General features: G+C 47.4%; 1 protein-coding gene across 27 annotated transcripts in view; it reads right to left on the reverse strand.

Annotated features, from left to right (window-relative positions):
- The window catches only part of LRRFIP1 (LRR binding FLII interacting protein 1), a 141,749-nt gene that overhangs the window by 51,475 nt on the left and 69,202 nt on the right, over positions 1 to 21,072 (reverse strand). For 14 of the 27 annotated variants that reach the window (XR_006885771.1, XM_046643489.1, XM_046643488.1 and 11 more), the window contains 5 exons: positions 12,968 to 13,054; positions 5,968 to 5,985; positions 2,560 to 2,607; positions 1,120 to 1,164; positions 481 to 531 (listed from right to left, as the gene is read on the reverse strand). The exons of 2 other annotated variants lie outside the window; for them this stretch is intronic. Coding sequence is in view for 24 of the 25 variants with exons in the window: in XM_046643489.1 (XP_046499445.1) it covers positions 481 to 531; positions 1,120 to 1,164; positions 2,560 to 2,607; positions 5,968 to 5,985; positions 12,968 to 13,054 (249 nt within the window). In the remaining variant the exon portion in view is untranslated. The remainder of the gene's footprint in view (positions 1 to 480; positions 532 to 1,119; positions 1,165 to 2,559; positions 2,608 to 5,967; positions 5,986 to 12,967; positions 13,055 to 21,072) is intronic. 11 more of the 27 variants (XM_046643483.1, XM_046643481.1, XM_046643480.1 and 8 more) reach the window with 2 other exon arrangements.

Here is a 21,072-nt window from a genome sequence, read left to right on the forward strand (position 1 = left end):
ATGGAGTCAATCGGCTCCAAGTTTCCAGCAGGGAATCTGCAGCAGCTTTCAAGGACCTATGCAAAAACATCACTGAATAATAATTAACCGAAATTGAAGTCTGATCCGGCAGCACGTATGCAAATAGGTGTGAGGACTCAAGGACAGAAGGCGCCGTCACACTGCCTGCATCACACTACCACTGCAGGGACCACTTATCAGGCTGTGGCAGCTGTGTGAGGTGAACAACGAGATCAAAAAGTATGATTTCCACTCCTGCGAGAAAGACACAACAAAAGTGCCTGTGCTCATTAATCACCTCTCTACAACAACAGAGAGACATCCCACGACCGATTAGATTTTAAATAAGCATCTTGTGAATTAGATATTGACTATAAGATGACAAAGATAATGAACAGGACATTTGAATGCAGGGATGAAAAAGCAAAGAACTTCGACAATAAAATGGACCATGCAAACTCAATCATTCTGGTTACTGACCCTCAGGCTTCCACGACTACCCACTGACATGCGTTCATCTTCATCAGAAGCCTAGTAAAAGAAAGGATGAAAACAACCATGAAGTGATAAGACACATAAAGAAACCAATGCCCAGCTCTCAGAGGGATGTGGCTGATACGACACCACAGTAGTGGGGAGCATCAGGCACCTCCGAGGGTCTCAGTGGGCCTGAGCCGAGGTCTTCCCCAAATGGGCTTTGTTTGTGCACCTCTGCTTACAGAGGACTGTTTCTCAATAATAAGGCTTTAAATTAATTGCATTAAAGTGGTGCTACCTACTTGGCCGGTAATCTACAAATACCTAGTCTCAATGCATATTACTCTGTAAATTATTCGTGGGTATTTGACAGCAAAAAAGCACTCAAACTGTCATGAATATATTAACAGTCAGAAATTTCTCAAGCACTCTCCCCTCACCAAGGTTAGGTCAAAATGCTAAAAGCTGAGTTCACAGGCTTTGTTTAGCTAATAATATCAGTATTAGTTAATTTCTTTCATAAACAACAAGATATACATAGACGTCATTCAGATATAGATATAATTTATGTATTTCAGCCACTAAAGCTACAAATGAGACTTCAATCAAAATGCCTTGGTAATGAATGAACACAGTACTGACCGATGTGTTCCTTCTGGATCTACGCGAGTAGCGCTCACTGTCTTCCTACCGAAGCAACAGAGGGAACAGTATAAAAAGGTTAGAAACAGACACAGGAGAAGCCTTACATAGTCTAGCTGTGATGCAATACAGTATTTCTGGTATAAATGTCAAATAAATATTTGCTTTGCTTTCATTAAAAGGCTTCAATTAAACCGCTGGGGGAAATGTTTTCTTCTGGGGGGAAAGACACTGAAGCACACAAATAATTGGCATATTTCATTTTGGCTTTAAAGTATGTGTTGGGGAAGAAGTTGGGTCTTCATTTTTTTCTAACCTCTATAAGGTGGTCCCTTTATGTCAATCTACTTTTTTTCTTAGAATCAGAATCACCTTACTCTAGTCTCTTTGGGAATCAGAAGATAAATCATTCCCATAAAAAGCCAGTAAGGCTGTTGCCCTATCTACTATATTTCGGGCATTCTAAGACACACACAGTTTTTCACATTTGACATCTCTGAAGTTGCGGTATATCTTATAATCAAAGTTGCTCACATTATAATTAGCAGGATTTTTTTCTTTCTTAGTAGTAGATAAAATAATGACACATCTTTTAACTGTGTCTTAAGACTTGATCAAAATACATCTGCCTGGGCCATAAGCCTAAAATGATGGTTTACACGTAATAAAGCCTGACGTTCACCATTTTTTTCCAGTATAGAAGTGTGTGCTCTTTATATTTCAAGAACTATTTTCTTTCATATTGTACACAGGTATGTAAGGTGTGAAGAGGTAATTTTACATTTTCTTAAATTATTTTATGTAGAAGGGACATTTAATACGACATTTCCATACTGGCCAGGCTCTCAAATGCTAAAAGGACGTGATGATATCCAAGACGCCAGTCAATAAGGTGTCAAGGCCAGAAAGAGGTGGAATGAACTCAGGTGGACGAATTAATGAGAGAAAGAGCGAAGCCATGTTCTCTCGGGACCAGTGGGGAGCAAGCCAAATGCTCCCCCTTCTAGATCCTCTCAATGTGGGGCATCATTTCCTCCCTAGAGGGTCATAAGGTCACGGGTATCACGAGGGGCGAGCCAGCCCTCAATTGACTTAAGAGGACAGAGGAGTTGTTCTAGGAAACGAGTGGAGAACATGAAGGAATTTCTCACCAAAGAACAGGGGTTTCAGTGGGCAGGGCAGACAAGGTGAGGAGGGGACCACAGCAAAGGCGGACAGAGCCAGCAGCTGCTGAACAGACCAGACAGCAATGCCTGGCTAGGACTGTTTCTGACCAGGCTTCATACGGGATGTAGATAATCAGGCCAGATGCAGAAGTCCCCAGAAGAAAATCTCTCAGTATTAAATTAGGATGCAACAGGAATCGATCAATGTAATTAAACTGTATAAGAATCCAATTATAAACCATTTAAGTTTCTTAAAATAGTATTCCAGGCCTACCATCCACTGCTCGATGTCACCCCATTTTGTATCCAGCCCGTAATATTTCTATAGACAGAAGGGAAAGAAAATTAGGCAAGAAGTGAAACGGTAGGTAACTGCATAAGGAGCTGTTCCGACATGCATTTCTAAATTGCTACCCAAGCCACATGGTGAGCGGAACATGCTGAGGCCAAGCAGCTAATAACAGCTCCGGGCTCTGCAGAGGCAGCCGCCGCCAAAGCAGCCTGTAAGAGACCCTCCCTGCCCCACTCCCTCCCAGACAAGCACAAGGAGCCCAGGAAAGAGCATTCCTGGGGCGAGGGTCGGGGTGGGTGGGGGGACCTCGGTAGAGACCAGGAATTGCACCTAGCCCAGCAGCATTGCAAGCCTGTCAGGGAAGCTGTGCATGCCTTCAGAGCAAATGCACCAAGGCAATAAGACACGGCTTAAGAGAAGCAAAAGCTGAGAGCCATTCCCGTGCCGCTACAATAGGAATGTGAAAACCTAGAGGCCAGGGGGAGCGACTGGATTTCTGCTGCACTTGCTCCAGCTATCTGATAGCTGTGCTAAATTTAGGTCCATGAGAATCTATGTACTTGGCATGTTTTTGTAGCATGCCACAGAGGGAAAGAGGACCGAGTAGCCTGCAGAAGAGGTCCTTGCACAGGGGGAAAAAAACTGATGTTCCCCAGTTATGTGTGGCGTTTCTTTAGCTAATGCCTGCACGCTTTCACCTCGCTTGTCGAAATGACAATGGTCCAAGTTGGAATTGGAAAGGCAGATTCAGAATGGCTATTCCTGTTATTTTAGTAATTCCAAAGTTGGGTGGGAACCCAGGTATAGTCTCAAATAGTGGAGTTCTGCTTGTTTTTTCTCCCTTTCCCTCAATTTCCAATAAGAAAATCAAGCAACAAGCAAGCAAACCTCCGTATCATATAACACAGATGTGATTCTCCCCTTTGCACATTAAAATCTTACAATCAGAGGGAAAAAACTTTGTGTGAAAAGTACAAGACAATTTGTGAGATGGTTTTAAACGCCCAAAACACGCGGCTGCTACGTTCAGTTTAGTTTCAGTTTATTCTGGAGGGTGGACAGGTTTGAAATTATCCAGCTCTCCGACGGTCTTGCCTCTTTCTCTTAGAGATGGCAGTAAGTAGAAAATTAGAAGAGGAAAAATTAGGAAGAATTTAACAACGTTAAAAAATTTAGCCAATGCAGAACTGAAATACCAAAAGTATGCGAGTCAGATCTTTTTCTGGAAGTTACTTTCCTCAGAATATAAACTGAGAAAAGAAAGAAAAGCCGCATTTCCGCAAGTCACAGTTTTAACTTCAATTTATGTGAAATGCAACAGCTTAAAGCTATTTTGCATTCAATTAATGTTAGCCCCACTCTGTCAAATTTCAGATTTTTCACCTGTAAAATGTGATGCCATCAACTCTCCTTTATCTCATGGCTTAATTTCAAAGGTAGAAAGAAAATATGTTTTAGAAAAGGAAGGGAGCCTAAATAAACTCACGCAAAAATTTAAATTCCAAAAGAAGTCTATTTTTCTATTTTTCTATTTTTTTTCAGTTTCTCTATTTTTCTTTTTGCCAATTCTATATACCAAGTACTGCACACGATTGCTCTTTTCATGAGATCAGTATTGAAAATCTTCCATCTAGTTCACGGGTGGCCTTACTAATAGCCGCTGTAACTCGAGCTACATTTTCATGTCATCTATGGAGGAGCGCACCCCGAGAAACAGTAGGTGCAGTTTACCGGCAGTTCTGATGTTAGCTAGCAGGCCAGCACAGCAAACTCCAGAAGCATACAATGGTTGAGATGTAAACTACTATGATTAGCGGGTGAGTCATGCAGAGGGAAGTGAGAGCCAGAAGAATGCAAAGGTGCTCCACTTTCAGAAATAGCTTCGATTCCACAGAAGAGAAACCATTACGCAAAACAGCCCAGGGGCTGGGAGGGAGCATTTACCACCTCCTTTTCCTTTTCACAAATCTTAGCGACTAGAAAAGCCTTCCCTTTCTTGGACCCATCTTTGTTATAAAAATGTGTATCAATGTTTTCCCACTGAGGGCTTCCTCAGCTCCCTCTAGTTTTACTTTGTATACAAATCAGCATTCTGACAAAGTTCTGACAATGTGTCCCTGGTGAGCTAGCAAAAAGACAAGACTAGGGATGTAGGACTAGAAACAAAAGAACCGAAGTGGAAATTCCCAGACAGAGTCCCCTGTCTGGGTTTTGGACAGTTACATCCTCCTGCATCACAGCGAGGGTTCCCAGCCTCGTCAGCCCTGCCTTCCGCCTGTGAAATTCCGACCCAGCCTCTACAAGCATGGGTCGGATGCAGCTTCAACATATGTTTCAATACTTGGACCCTCCAAAAACTAACAAAGTACAAACAGATTCTGGTACCTACTTCACTGATTTCTTTACACTCTTGGGAATAGCAGTTGTACGGAGTGAGCGCGGGCAGGAAGGAAAGGCAATTTGGAATGGTCGCCAGTAAAGGAATCCAATGATAGAATTTTAAATTTACAGAGACTGTTTAAAGGCCCTGCATGTTTTAATCTCTGAAACGGTCACCTTATTTTGATTTTCTTAGCTGCTCTAAAAGAAAAATATAGTTTTTCTTTATCTATAAACGAAATAGATTTATAAAAAGCAACTAGGGCAGATGTCATAAGTCATAAACTGAATTCATTTATGGGAAAGACCATTGTGTACACATTCTATAAATTCTCAGGGAACTCGCTCACTCCTTCCTACATTACTTTTGAATCAGGAGACACTGACTTGGCTGTTTTTCTCTTTATTTGCTGTGGCCGGCCTGCTCAATGTATTTATTTCTAAACCTCAGCTGCTTCTACATAATAACTAGGAAACAGAGATGCATGTTAACTGAATATGAGGGACACAGCACAGGTCTACTTTAAGCTATTAGATTTTGCTGTTCTATCATCATTCTCTTTTCTACTCAGATATTTAAATAATATGCAATAATCTCTTAATGAATGGTAATTTGCATTGATATTTTAAAGGTTTTCTAAGAAAATTATATGGAAGGACAATCTTTCTCTTTAAATATCTGATTTCAAAAGGTTTCCCAAATTCTGAAATGTGATTTTATTTTGTCTTAGAGTTCATTTTTTTCTCAAAGAAACAATTTTCTAATTTCTTGAGAAAAATGGAGATGGGAAAGCATTTAATACTTGGAAATGTGTCTGCCGGACAGCCGCTTTTTGTGGGAGGAGAAGTAGGGAAGGAAGCATTCTTGTGCAAGCCAATTCATAAACAAAGCAGTAAAAGCAGCAGTAAGAACTTCGATGTCACGAGAGGCGTTATTTCTGAAAGGTGACCAGGTCTTGGCAAGGGAAAAACAGTACATGCAAATTAGAAGACAAAGACGGAAGTGCCTACCTTTTGAACCTGATAGATCTAGAGAGAAGGGCAAAAGAAACAGAGAAAGAAATATAAAATCCAATTACAGAAGTAGAAACATCAGAAAGAAAGGTTCTGTAAGCACCTTGAAATATGCATAAAAGCCATATTGGGAAAAAAAAAAAACAACACTGGTAAAATATGAATTAAAAAAATTTTTTTGAAGTCTCATTGAAATAGTAATTTTCTAACTGATTTTACATTCTATTTTAGATATATTGGTAAAACACGGGCAGACCCACATGAATCTCTATAAAAATCCTGCTGCTTTCTAACGCAGAGCTTTGTACACCCTCTACCATTAACGGGAAAGAGTTCTTCATCCTCAATTTAAAATTTCTTTTCACAGTGATAAAAGTTAAACAAAAAAGTACAGAAATTTAATTGGAAAGTCAACTGGTCAAATTCACAACCAGTGAAGAAAGAGGCTTCCACGTTCTGATTCACGCAGATACGAACAGAATACCAGTAAAATTCCAGCTAAACAGAGTAATCACTAAAATGTAACTGAAATATTTTTTTTAAAGATTTTATTTTTCCTTTTTTCTCCTCAAAGCCCCCCGGTACATAGTTGTGTATTTTTAGTTGTGAGTCCTTCTAGTTGTGGCATGTGGGACACCGCCTCAGCATGGCTTGATAAGCAGTGCCATGTCCGCACCCAGGATTCGAACTGGCGAAACCCTGAGCCGCTGAAGCGGAGCGCGTGAACTTATCCACTCGGCCATGGGGCAGGCCCCTGAAATATTTTTTTAAAAAGCTTATGATCACACACTGACATATCAGTTTGCTTCACAGGTTCTCCTAATTTTGCAGTGATCGCTAGGTAAGACTATCTACTCCATTCATTCATTCATTCAACAAAACATTGACCGACTCAGGCATTGTTCAAGATGCTGCCAAAACTATAAGATTGGAAACTTGGTGTTTCTAGCCTTATATGAGTGAGCACAGGTGACTGTAGTCAACATTATCACTATATTAAAACAGGACCTCCAGCAAAAACGTTTATCAAGTCAGTAGCTACAAAAGAGATGCACCCTGGTCATCGTATCACCTGATCATCGTATCACCATTTTTTCCCCCGTTAGTGCAGGTTCTCATGCGAAGCAAAAGGCCCACTTGGATTTCCCAAAGAATATCTACATATTCATCTTCCCTAATAAATCCATCAAAAAGGAGCTCATGATCATTTTAAACAGCTCCAAAAGCACAGCTAACGTTGTCAGTCCTCCTCATCTGCACAGATGAAGAGAACCGCTATGGAGAGTGCAACGGGCTGTCACAGAGGGCTGGGGCTGGCTGGGCAGTCTGGAAAGATCCGCAGCCAGTTCATGGGCCCCCATGTCCTCAGGGTCTGCTGGGGCTTGATGACAGGCCCATATTCCTCAAACACTGGTGTCTCTTTGCTCACCTCTCCTCCCTGTGCACTCTCCATGCTGGCCTTGGAGGATCCCAAGCACCAGTGTGGCTTCAACCACAATCTGCTTCTGAAACCCTCCAGATGGTGTCACCAGCTTCCTGCTCTCCCGAGCCCCCAAGGATGGTCACTGCTCTCCAGACATTCACAGGCTCCGTCCACCTTCAGCCCATCTGACCTCCTTCTCAAGGAAACCCTCGGCCCTGCTCAGAAACACCTGTGTAGAGGTGGGACGGCTTGCCAAGAGATGCAAACAGGGATCACGTTTCTCAATTATTACACCAAAATATCAACCCTCCTGGTTAAACACTGGTCTTCCAAAGCAGATTCATTTCCACTTAATCAACAACTTAAAATGCCAGTGCCCCAGGCTATCAGATTGTATAACCTCAAATTGTGTTACCAGTTCTAATAATAGTCAGGTCCAGAGATGTGATATGCAAAGGAGAGGCTCAGAGAGGTGCTGTCTGTACACCTCCCTAGATCCTTAAAGCGTGTCCCAAACCTGCAGTTTGGACCGTGTTAGCCTGTCTCACTCATCTCTCTAGATGTATACACAAATGCTCCTGCACACACACATGCACAGACGTGTACACTCCCCCACCCCTGGACTTGGGTCAAATGAAGAAACAGCTGGATGAACATCAGTTATGGCTTCCGTGTTCTCTGCAAAAGTCTGGCTAACAAAATGGCCTATTTTGTGTTTATTATACTGTGCCTCGAATTCAACACCAATAAAAAAACTTGTTTTTCAAGATACGCTTCCAGTTGTAAAGTGATTGGGATCATGTGGCTTATTCTGTTTCCCCCTTGGCTGTGTGTGTCAGCATGCTCACAGCCAACTGCAGTCCCTGGTTAACATACCGGCTGTGCCCTTTGTGTGTGTTGGCTTTTGTTCTTGACTTTGTATTTGATTCTGAGGCAGAGGCTGTCGTAGGAAGAATGCAAGCTTTGCAGTGTTTTCAGATCTAGATTTTAACCTTGGCTCCGCCATTTTCTTAGCTTTGGGGAAAACGGTCTCATCTCTCTAAGGTCATTTTCCACACCTGTAAATAAAACTCAGAGTAATAAAATATACACCTACTTTGTTTAACAACTTTTGAATCCCTTTTCTGAAGAAGCAGACATAAACTTTAAATAGACAGTAATGCTCTCATGTTTCAAAGACCCTAAGTTTATGATGGCAAAATTGTCGTTTGTGTAAGTCAGTGCCGCTGGTCGAACCAGATCAACATAAACTGCAGGGCAGAGCCAGAGTGTCTCCCTCCACGCTTCACCCCTCCTCGGTCTGGCTGTCATCTCCCAAGGATGGCTTCCTGCCCGTCCTGCCCTCTCCCACTTGCGGCTCCTTCCTTCAGTGTCCCCACTTGCTGTGTCACCAGTTAGCTTCTCTGCTTTCTCCCTAAGACACACCAGGTTGTCACTCCACATCCTGATAATTCACAGCATGGGTGCTGGTCACCAGGCATGCGACCTGACCCCAAGGGAGAGTCTGAGATCAGCAGAGAAGACAGCTTCCCTGTGTCACTGCCTGTCGGAGGAGTGTGAGCACAGACGGACGAATGACCCACACGGGATAAATTAGAAAGGTGACGGGTACCTTAGGTACTTCCTCACGAGCGAAGCCAAGCGCTCCTCCTGGTCTTCTCACAGCTTAAACCCCACTCGACGGGGAGACTTTGCCCCCACGTCTGAACGCGCCTCTGCTGTGTAGCCGAAGGCTGAGGGGACCCAAATTCCCACACTATTTTCATGAAGACATTTCATGGAACTTGAATAGGACAGAACATTTGATGCCTGTGAACCACTTAAATGCCTTTATAGTAAACGTGAAACATACTGTTAGAATGAAGAATTTCAAAATTCTAACGCCATCTACTAACCAGACGGCACTTGGGTGTATGACTGAGAGAGGCAACTGTGGCATTTTTAATCAGATTTCCCAGGTTTTAATTGGATTTTCTCTGCAGATCCTGAGCTCCTTGGCAGGCCCCGACCACCTGAGGTCAGGCCGTGCCACACAAGAGCTGGGCTCTGCCAGCGCACAGGCCCGGGTTCAAATCTCAGCTCTACCACCCAGCTGCCTCTCGACCAGATGGGTTCTCTAACTCCTCGGGGCCCCCCTGTCCTGTATGTCCAGGGGGGGCTTCCAGGACCTCAAAGGGCCACTGTGAGGGGCGGTTGGGACCCTCCACACATCTTACTACCCCCTGCCGCGACACCCACCCCCATTTTACAATACCAAAACTAAACGGCCAAACTTAAAGTTTCCCATCTTTGGGTACCAAATGCATTTTTGCTGCCTGAAATATTGCAAGTGAAATGCAGTTCAGCAACAGATTACTCTTGGGCTGTAGAATGAAAATGGAACAGAAGAGGACTTCCTTTGACTCAAAGGGAGAAGGGCATGCTTTCCTTTTAAAGGAGATCATTCAAATAGATGGTTTCTTGGCTTAATTCTTCCTAGCGTTTCTTTTCTTTTCTTTTCTTTTGAGGAAGATTAGCCCTGAGCTAACTATTGCCAATCCTCTTCTTTTTGCTGAGGAAGACTGGCCTTGAGCTAACATCCATGCCCATCTTCCTCTACTTTATACGTGGGATGCCTACCACAGCATGGCTTTTTGCCAAGCACTGCCATGTCCGCACCCGGAATCCGAACTGGCCAAACCCGGGCCACGGAAGTGGAACGTGGGAACTTAACCACTGCACCACCGGGCGGCCCCTTAGCTTTTATTTTCTAAATCAAGAACTTTTGCAAAGAACTTTGTGGGTGATAAGCTGCTTATATTATCATCTAAATATTTAAATCAATTCTATCCATAATTAAGGATAGAACATATTTTATCTAAATGTATACTTTGGAAGATAGAAAAGCTTGTACAGACTATATAACTCATTTTCAACTTGATTTTGTAGAAATTTTACATTTGTATTTGTGGTGAAAGTGACTTTCTCTTAGACTTGAGAAAAATGATAAAATGATTACTCATACCACCATGAAAATCAAAGGTGGGGCCCCTTAAAGATTCACTGTCATCTTTTTCCTGAGCCTGTTGGTTCAGCTCCCATGGCAGAGCTGAGAGAACAGCCACAGGCCACCAGAAATTCTTACTAACAGGGGAGGAGGGGGGCGTGGTGTTGACATTCAATCAACTGTGGCAAAACCTGGCAGAGCAGCAAAATATTTGGGAAAATTCTTCTTACAACTCTTTTATGACCTTAATATAAAAAAGCCTGGAGGACTGCTGGAGAACCAGGCAAGCCGATTAGAACCGATGAGCCACTAAGAGGGTGGGCGGCTCCTGGCGCTGGAGAATGAAGCAACCAAGTGCCACAAACTGTGATGCATCCCGAGAAACCATGGCCCACTGCCCACTGCGTGACGACCTTAACATCCCACTGCCACACTGGCTTCTAAAGCAGAGCGGAGGGGGCCAGCGGTGTCCTGCACACAGTGGGCTTGCAAGTATCTACTGAAAGAACAATATTCTAAAGAGACATTGACACCAGGCAGTTTGAAAAAGCAATTTGTCATTTAAAATACCTATTGTTAAAAACCAGTTCAGGCTAAAAGAAGTATTCCATTAGGCGGCCTCCAACCATTACTATTTATACCAGTAACTGAGTGCACAGAAGCTGCTTGGTGTCAGGATGGCTCCTAAAGCATGGGGGACATTGTCTCAGACAGGTATGTGACAAAGTTCTACAAAACAAGATCTATTCCTTTTCTCCACCTCCCACTCTAAGTACTTCTGTCTGGAGACTTTCCTGAATGTGCGTCTTTGAATCATCTTCAATAATCACTCCTGGCCAGGGATATGGTGAGGTTTATGGCCGGTGTTAATCAGGTTCCCATCCCCATTAGAGCCGAACCTCGCCCGTAACCAACATAATGGGGAGGGAGGCACTTCATGTTAACCCTCAGGCCTTACCCCAAGTTCCAGTTCAATTGTACAGTGCAAATAATTAAAATGAAAATTCAGGAGTCTATTTCCAATTTTAAATCAATAAATCCAATTCTAGGGGGGGAAGGCACTGAGAAAATGCTAAATCCGTGCTTCTCTGAGTAAATTAGGAGGAAAAAAGCATAGAAAATTACTGAATTAAAAGGACTAAATTAATTCTAGAGGCAAATACCATAAAAACGAAACTTACTTACAACTGTATTTGTATTTCCAACAATGAGGGAGAGGTGGTGAGGGACTTCCAAATATTTGTTTAGTCTCTATTTACATGTAAACACACGACAAGTGACACCTAAAATATGGTGGGAGCGTGGCAGCTGCTCATGTGCTCGAGCCACTTCCCAAAGACTGCTGGAGCACGGTGTGGCCTTTCTCTCAGGAACCACGTCCCCTCCTGTCCCCATCACCGTCATCAGGACTGCGGTATGACTTTCCTAACCAACGTCCTGGGTTTGAGTTTCTAGTAATCTCCAACCCATTCTTCAAACCATGCCAAAAAGTGTCCTCCCCCAGTTCAAATCTGGCCATGCCCCTCCCCCTCTCAGACATTTCCATGCCAAGTGACAAACTCTGCAGGCAGGAAATGACAATGAGTGTCTCCGGCTGGTGGCCAGGGGCCACCCCCTACAGGGAATGCAGTGGAATCTGCAATGGTTTTAAGAGAAATTGGAAACCTAGAGTTTTAGCTGAAATCTCACAAGTTTTAAAACATTGGCTCGACTTTTAAAACGTGGCCATGTGACCCAAACAAGACCCTGGGTACGAAAATCAGCCCTGGGGTGGGGGATGCAGCTGGCTACATCTCTGCAACACACTAAATTCAGATCTTCTGAACGAGAACAGCCCTTCGGTGGGGCCTGGTGCGGACGCTCCCTCAGGGCACGGCCCACAGGAGAACAGAGAATCGAGACCCACTGCATTTGCCGTGTAGACTTCAAGGTCATGGAAAAGCTCACAGCTCTAACAGCAAGTTCAGGAGCCCTCATGCTGTCCACGTGACTTCTGGCTCCAGCTCAAGACGATGAAAATAAGTAGCAAACAGCATTAACAGGTGTGTAAACACAGCACTATCCATTTTCCCAGGGGGGCAATCTCTTCTCTGGCTATTTCACCCGCGGCGTGTATTCTGGTCTCTGTGTCACATTCAGACTTTAGGCATCATGAAAGCTGTTAAAAACCATAAAGCTGCAGGGGAAATATTTTTAAACAAAATAATCTGGTTAGTTTTAGAGCATCATAACCTGTTCTTCTGTCATGTTTTAATTCAGAGGATCAGGATTCTCGCTCGACAGTTAGACCTCGAAGTTGAGCCAGCACATCTCGGCTCCTTTGAGCCAGAAAGCTGGGCTGGGAAGATGTGTGCAGCGAGCGGCTGTGTGCAGGGGGCTCACCTCGGGACCCCACAGGCGGAGTCTGGAACAGGCACGCCTGATATGCGTGCTATGCGCACTCCCTGGCCTGACCTTGAACAAGAGTCCCGGGCATGAGTGTGTTCCGGTGCCGAGCAACGTCAAGTGGACAGGTGCCCTGCATGTGCACACTCCACCTAAAATAAAACCATCTGTGAAAAGGACCGACGGGGAAGTCTGAGCGTTACCTCCTTCTGCTGCCGCTCCAGCTCCTTCATTCGGATCTCTCGAGCCTCGGCCCGGGCCGCACGCTTCGCCGCCAGCCTGGCCTCCGCCTGAAACAGACCCGGAAATTTTATGAGGAGGCAGACCAGCAGCTCCTGTCAAGGACACAGTCAACAGCAATGCTGTTGCAAGACAATCCTGTTCAGAATTTAATAAAGACACAGCAAGGCATCACAGACTCATAAGAGTTAAAAGGGTCATCAGGAATGACACTGGGAATAGTCAGAGTAATAATGATTGCTCCTGTTTATCAGTCCCCTACTAAATGCCAAGTGCGCACTATTCTACAGGTTTTTAATATATTATGCCACGTACTCCTTGCAACAGCCCTATTAGGGTGATACTGTTACCATCTCCAGTTTATAGATAAGGGAGCTAAGACACAGAGAGGGTAAGTAACTTGCCCAAGGTCACACAGCCAGTCAGTGGCAGGGCTGGGCAATCTGCCTTCCTCTGGAGCTACAACAGACTAATGCATGGAGCAAAAGCATTAGAGCTGGACATGACTGCAGGTCAATGGTTCAAACGCTCCCTTTACAGAGCAGGAAGTGGAGGCCCCTAGAGGCTGCCAGATCTGTCTGAGGGCACGGGGCTGGGGTCTGACCCTGCTTTCCAGAATTCCTGTCCAGTCACGTCTCACTACACCCTGCTGCCTCAGCTTCCCCTCCAACAGTGTGGGGAAGCCCATCTTTTCTCAAGACATGGTGGAACGGTGCCAGCTGTTAGAAGAGTTACATTAAAAAAAAACTGGGGACCAGCCCCATGGTGTAATGGTTGTTTGCATGCTCTGCTTCAGCGGCCTGGGGTTCGTGGGTTCAGATCCTGGGTGTGGACCTGCACACTGCTCATCAAGCCATGCTGTGGTGGCGTCCCAGGTACAAAATAGAGGAAGATTGGCAGAGATGTTAGCTCAGTCACAATCTTCCTCACCAAACAACAACAACAAATTTGCCTCCATTTCACCATCTGACAACCTGTAGCTGCTTAGCTATATTCTACTTCAGAACATTTAAAAAGCCTGATCAGGGCCAACCAATGCCGTCCAACCTGGCACTTGAACACTGATCCACATTTTACAAACCTCAGATTTTCACTGTTTCAGGTAGACCACAGCACAGGGAGGTCAATGGTGCAGTGTACCCAGACTCAGGTTTTCTGGGTCCAACAAATCCCACCTTCTTTCCACTTAATGTTTTGGGGGAATATACTTGTAATTCTTCCAACAACAGTTCTGTAGACACGGTTTTCAGACTGCTCCCTAATCATCTTAAAACAGAGCCATCGGAGATGGCCAGACTGCTTGTGGAGTGGTCGTAGGGCCAGTAGTGAGGTGGCCAAGTGTCCCGTCGTCCAGCTTCTCCCCAAGGGTGGGCACCCTGCCCCGTAGCCTCAGGTCTAGACGGTGGGTCCTGGCATCAAGGACGTCCACCTCCCCCCTCATGACTGTATTGCACTGAATTACAAAATCATCATCTTTCTCAAGTCTAATCTAAGTTGAAAAGCGACCAGAGCTGCTCTGTCAGAGGTTGGCTGGCTGGTGTCCTCACGAGGAATTTATTCTATAACTTGGCTGGTTCACGTGGTTCCTTCATCCACCCAAGCCCAGGTCTCTCAGATCAAGGGTATCAAAAATCACAAGTGAATCAGGACTTTGAGACCTCGTTACCACTTTCAACATTCTAAACCATGTTACACTGTGAAGGGCCCCTCAGGGTCTATAAAAAGATCTGGCAGAGCTGGAGGGGAGGGCGGGAGGGGCTGGGAGAAGGTTCATTAAACTGACACCCGCCCACACTGAGTTCCTACAGCCCCGACGGGCCAGCAAGAGGACGGCGTTCCCAGCGAGCGCAGCCTGACTCCAGGCCCTTCCTGGGGGCGGCATGGGCTCCATGCCTGCTGGCCTCGTGTCCAAGATCAGGCAGCTGAAACCCATCAGCCTGGAGGGGGGGACAGGAAGAGGGGTTGGGAAAAGAGAAGGGAGGGCGCAGAGGAGGAAGAAGGGGAGGAGAGGAGGAGAACGTAAGGAGGAGGAAAAGGGTTGGAAGAAGGAAGGGGCTTCGAGAGGGGCAGACGGGGGAAGAGTGTGGCAGGAGGAATTCTAGGGTGGTCCCCAAGGTCCCGCCCCTGGTGTACATGATTCCCATAATCCCTTCCCCTGGAGTATGGGCAGAACTGTGAGTGGAATGGATGTCACTCCCATGCTTGGGTTACATTATAGGGCAAAGAGAAATGCACAAATAATTAAGGTCACTCATCAGTTGACTTAGAATTAATCAAAAGATAGATTATTCTGGGTGGGCCTGACCTAATCAGGCGAGCCCTGTAAAAGAGAGTCTAGAAGTGCGAGAGACTCCCGCTGGCCTTGAAAAAGCAAGCAGCCACATGTGAGAGGGCCTGTGATGGGCCACAGGACAAGGAACGTGGGCAGCCTCTAAGAGCTGAGGCCTGGCTGATGGCCCACAGGAAAATGGGACCGCAGTCCTCCAACAGCAAGGAGCTGAATTCTGCCCATAACTGTGTGACCTTGGAAGAGGACCTTGAGCTCTGGAAAGCACAAAGCTGGGCTGACACCTTGACTGCAGCCTCGTGAGACCCTGAGCAGAGGACCCACCTAGGCTGTGGCCTGACTCTGAGCCACAGAAACTAAGATGACAGATGGATGCTGTTTGAAGCTGCTAAGTTTGTGGATACTTGTTATGCAGCAACAGATAATTAAGATATAAGGAGGTGAGGTCTGAGGGCTTCCTGCTCTCACAGTGTGAATGTCTCTGTGACCAGAGGGGAGTCACCCCCTGCCCAGCCTGCCCATCAAGCCCCCACCCTACTGTGGTCCAGCTCTGCTTGGGATTGGAGCAAAGATCCTGGAAGAGACCACCTATGTGAGCGGGTAGTCCTTGCCACCTGGGAGGGCCTCCCCACCAGATGGGCAGGCCTCCAAAATAATGTCCCATCAGACCCCCTACTCTTGGGGGCCTCCCTCCCCCCAGGAAAGTGCTCCTGTCACAGCCCACCCTCCCCTCTGCTCCTCTCATCCAGCGCAGCACGTCTGTCCTGTCCTTGAGGACAATGGCACCAACAGACTAAAAACCAATCAGCCCCGATTTGAGGGACCTGGGCTTGGGTTGATAAACGAACCACACGATCGAACCAAGTTATGGAATAAATTCCTTACGAGGAGACCAGCCAGCCAACCTCGAAGACAGATCAACTGTGGACAATCTCCACCTTAGATTAGAATTTAGGAAGGAGATAAATTTGCAATTCAATGCAATTCCAAATATGGACAATGGCCACCTCTGAGGCACCTACACAGCTTAGGATGCTCTGGTGACTGACACGAGGAAAGCAAGATGCTCCTGAAACAGGAAGTGATCCCCATCAGGCCTGCTTCTGGGAATCTGGCTAACTGAGCACCAACGGATGTCTGGGCAACGTTAAATTGGTACAGAACCTGCGCACAGCCAACTCTGTGGGCACAAAATACTATCAGCAGATGCCTGACAACACAATTCATCCTCAAACCCTGACACTTGCCAAGAACACGCAACACAGAGCATAACAGATACCCATCACTCAAATGCCCACCATGGAGTCACCAGAGAAAACACCAGAGAGGTCAAGTCATCAAATGAACAAAAATTACAAAACAGCTACGGTCGCCGTGGTGATAGACAAACATGAGTTCATCTCCCCCCAGCATCACGCGGGAGGCCCAGCCCCGCCCGCCCGTTCCTGTCTAGGCGGTGGTCCCAGGGGTCTGGCGCCTCAGGCCGGTCTTCTGTGCAGCAGGACAAATCCATCACGACGGACACTTCTGTAAAATAGAAACTCCCGTGCTTGGGGTTGGAGCCACATCAGAGAGTTGGAGAATTTCCAGTCGCTGACTTTCGCTCTCTGAATTTCGCTGTAGGGCACTGCAGCTTACTGGCCATCACAAGCCCAGGCCACCAGCCTGGGGCCACACTAGACAGCAGGGGAAGGACTTTCAAGGTGTGGTTTGGGTCCCCAGTCCCAGGGGCTACAGACAGAGCAATCGGTGACCGTGGACCAGTGACCAATGCTACAGAGGGGTAAGTAAAATGTGCTGGGGGCTGCTCAGAGGAGGAGTTAACCCGATCCGGATGTCAAGGGGCTTCCCGGAGGACACGCGCCTTAAGTCAAACCCTCAAGAGCCACGAGGAGAGAACTGGGGCAGGGTGTGTGGCGGCAAGGGGCATGTGACCCAGCGGCGAAGTCCCCAGGCCTGGGGAGCAGGCCCGAGCTCTCAGCCCTGTGTCTGGAACCTTCTCTCGAAGGAAGGCAGCACCACTGAAGGGTTTGAAGAAGGAACACGGTGGGGGCTGACTTCGCTTTAGAAATGCCACCTGGCTGAAATGTGGGAGCAGGTATAGGGGTGGGGAGGGTGGTATGAAACCCAGGAAGTGAGCAGAGGCTGCTTCTGGGCAAGCGAGCGTATGAACATGAACGGGAGGCGCTGGCAGAACTGAACACAAAGGATGAAGCAGAGCAGTGAGGCCAGAGGACTACAGGGAGCTCAGGAGCCCAAGGTCCCAGAGGCCCAGGTGGTCCCAGAAGCCAGAGAACTTGGCGAAGAACCCCTCCCACCTGGTCACCACCCAGGTGCTCGTGAACGCAGGATGGTACCCAAAATTGAACACACCCACGAGTGCTGCTTATGGACGCCTGTCTACCCCCAAGGCCTGGGTGGGCTTCAGAGTTGGGGCATGCCTCCCCATTAATCCTCTCAAGCTCCCAATCTCAAGGTCAAATGGAAGGGATGGAGAGAAGTAAACGGATTTATGGAATTTAGGATACAAAGAATACACTGCACAGGGCTTGAAAAAGAGGTTTAGAAAACAAGACTGTGCACCCCTCTGTCAGTTCATCATCCTTGGCTCCGGTTGGAGGTCGTTGGATCCTTCGTTAATTGACTCAGCACCAAGCTTGTCCACTGGGATCTCGGGCACTGGGTTCGCACCGCAGCGGCTCCGATCCCTACGGCTTGTTGGCGCGGCCTCACCGGGTCCCGGGCAGCTCCCTCCCTTTCCCTCAGGAGCCAGCAGGGAAAGGCAAGGGCAAACCCTCAGCCTAGCTCAGCTCATCCCCTCAACGGGTTCCAGAACGGGCAGAGCTCTGGACCTGAATTCTTCCTCCTCTGTCCAATACCATCTTTGCTGAGATCCATACTAAAATACTGAAGGATGAAATGACGTGATCTCGCATAGATTTGCCTGAAAATAACCTGGATCAAGGAGCCGGTGGGGTCTAAGAGGATGTCAGCTGATAGCTGTTGGGGCCAGTGGTGGGACGTGGGGCTCTCACGGTGTGCCCCCTACCCCCCCAGCAGCATCACCTGGGACCTGTTCGAGATGCAGAGTCTCAGGCCCCACCCAGAACCACTGAGTGAGAAACTTTGGGGTGGACCGGGCCATCTGGGCTTCAACACGCCCGCTAGGGGTGCTGGTGCTCACGCAAGTGGGGGGACCTCTGCTTTCTGTTATCCCATCCACGTTTGGGTTGTTTGACATTTTTCATAATAAATAGCAAAAATTTTTAAAGGAAGGAAGGAAGAGGTGGGGGTGGGGAGGCAGAGCCAGAGAGACAGACAGAGAGAGACAGAGAGGGAGGAAGGAAATGAGGGAGGCCCAAACCCATGCTCACTGCTGCCAGAAGATGGCTGTGGTTCTGCTGCTAAAACCCGCCGCAGGGCTGCCCTCCAGCCCATCCAGGGCCCTCCCTGTACCCCTGCTGCCACCCCTGGTTCCCAGTGCCGCCCTCTGGGTCAGGGAGGAGGGGAGGAAGGCGCTGACCTAGCCAGGCCTCTCTGACGAGATCCAGGCTCCCTGGCTTTTCTCAGGAACGCCCAGAATGCTGGTGGGGAATGCCAGAGTTCCAGCTCCCCTGACAGGGGACACAGCCTCACCCTCCCCCACAAGGACCCCACCGTCCTGGCCTGGAATCCCAGGGAGGTGTACAGACATGGGGTTTTAAAGCAAGGCACCCTTCGAGGGTGGAGAAGGTTGGGAAGAGAAGACTCCATTTATGACTAAGTTGGTTCACAATAATTCTAAAAAGCTGAACCCCAGACTCCAAAGTCCCACTTGTACATTTTATTTTATCCTAGATCAACATGACAGCACTCTGATACTGAGCTGATACATATGGAGATGAGAGATACTAAAAGTACACTAAGAAGCACAAGTCTGACTCCCGGGGCCTCCTAAACAAATGATTAAAAACAGCCAGGGACCCCTACAGTGTTGCAGAGGCCAGGGGACAGAGGGCCACAGCCAGGGGCCTGGCCACAGGGCACACAGGCTGGCTGGGGCGACAGACAGCCAAAGTGATGCTTCTCCCACTGAAAGGTCCTCTTTGACGGCACAGACCCGGCCAGGCTGGAGAGCTGTGTGCAGAAATCGGGGGCAACAGCAGGAGTGACTTCAGTGACAGGTCTCTGCCTGTGCCAAGAGCTTCGTGAGCTCTGGTTTTAGATGGGACCACAGAGCAGAGGCAGTTCCACCAGAGCAGGACACAAGAGCAGCGGGATCAACAGTCAGATACGGCCCCGTTCTACCACGGACCTGCATAGGCCTCCTGCTCGGAGCACCAGAAATTCCAGGCTGTAGCCAGACAGACATCCAAAGATAAGGGCTGGAACTGAGGGACAGCCAACTTGGGCTGATGGTTGAGGCCAGGCAGAGCTAGAAAGAGAATTCATTCACTGGGACAGAAGGAGAAAGCCCTTGGTGGAGGCTCACAGAGCTGAGAGCCCTCGGGGCATGCTCTGCCCTGGCTCCATCGTTACCTGACGTCCTGCCTACGTCCTGCCTATGGTTGGGGGTTTTGTGAGCAGCAGGAGACACTGCCGGAGGGTGGGGCAGCCACACACCATCCCCAGTACCCTGCACCCCAATTCCAGTGATGTCCAGGGGCTGGAAGAGCAATAATTCTATCTGTATCCTGTTTAACTACTTGAGGTTCCCAGGTGATGCTCTTCAAAGAACAGAAACTGACACTGGAGGAACAGAAGTCCTGCCTGCCTGGAAGGGACAGAAGGTGCCACAGGAGGCAGACCGATCGCTTTCTAAAAGCCCCACACTACCTCAGGGAATCCTGACTGGCTGTCCATTTCCTGGGTTTCGAAGCTTTGCTGCAAAGAGAGGCGCAGAACAAGACAAATTCTTAGTCTGCTTTTAAACTCTGCAGTTACACCCAGGGGGTCCAGAATTCTACATGGAAGCCGGAAGGGGTTTATGAGCCACAACTCCAGGGCGATTCTTAGGAAATGGGACTGAGACCCCTTTGTCAAGTCATTCACCTGGGCTGAGAAAGCCCTGTGGTCTGGAGAAGCACCAGAATGACAGCTCAGGCGGGTGTGGACATTCTAGAAGAGTTGCGTGGGAAGATACTGTCACCACACATTAAGAATGACGTCTGTGTCAAGGGGGAGAGGACTGGGCTGTGGACATGTGTGAGGGACCCCAGTGACTGCCACCTCCCTGTCTGCTCCCATCCATGTAAAGTGGAAATGATGCCACATGGGGCTGTTCAGAGAGACAAGCAATTTGTCGGCTGTGCAGCATTCCACAAACAGGAGGAAGTTTTAGCATGAATTACACGCCTTCATTTTGGCCTCCAGGTGTTAGAATCAAGCAGAATTGAAAAACTGGTAGCATTTGTTTTTCAGGACACGTGATATGTTTTAACTATAGTTTATAACTTTTGGGGAAAAGCTTAGGCACATATTTAAAGTTCGCTCATGTGAATGTAATAGGAATACTAGGCAGCTGAAGCCTGAAGAGGTGACAAAGAACCAGTTTTGTTTAGAAACAAGCAGGGGCCTCTGTCCTGCCTGATAAGTCCCCGAATGATGAAGGAATGCAGCTCCTGACGGGGCAGGCTTGGAATCTCGGATTCACTGGAGGACACACACACAGGCCCGTATGAAAGGGCCTTATGATGCACTGCACGTTTCCAGTCTGGAGTAGACGGTGGTCGGTGCAGAGAACTACGAGGCCGTGACACAGCGTCTCCTTCCCATCTTGCTTTTGCTACAGGAAGTGGCAAC

Source organism: Equus quagga, chromosome 17, assembly GCF_021613505.1.
Source record: "Equus quagga isolate Etosha38 chromosome 17, UCLA_HA_Equagga_1.0, whole genome shotgun sequence".
Taxonomy (NCBI): domain Eukaryota; kingdom Metazoa; phylum Chordata; class Mammalia; order Perissodactyla; family Equidae; genus Equus; species Equus quagga.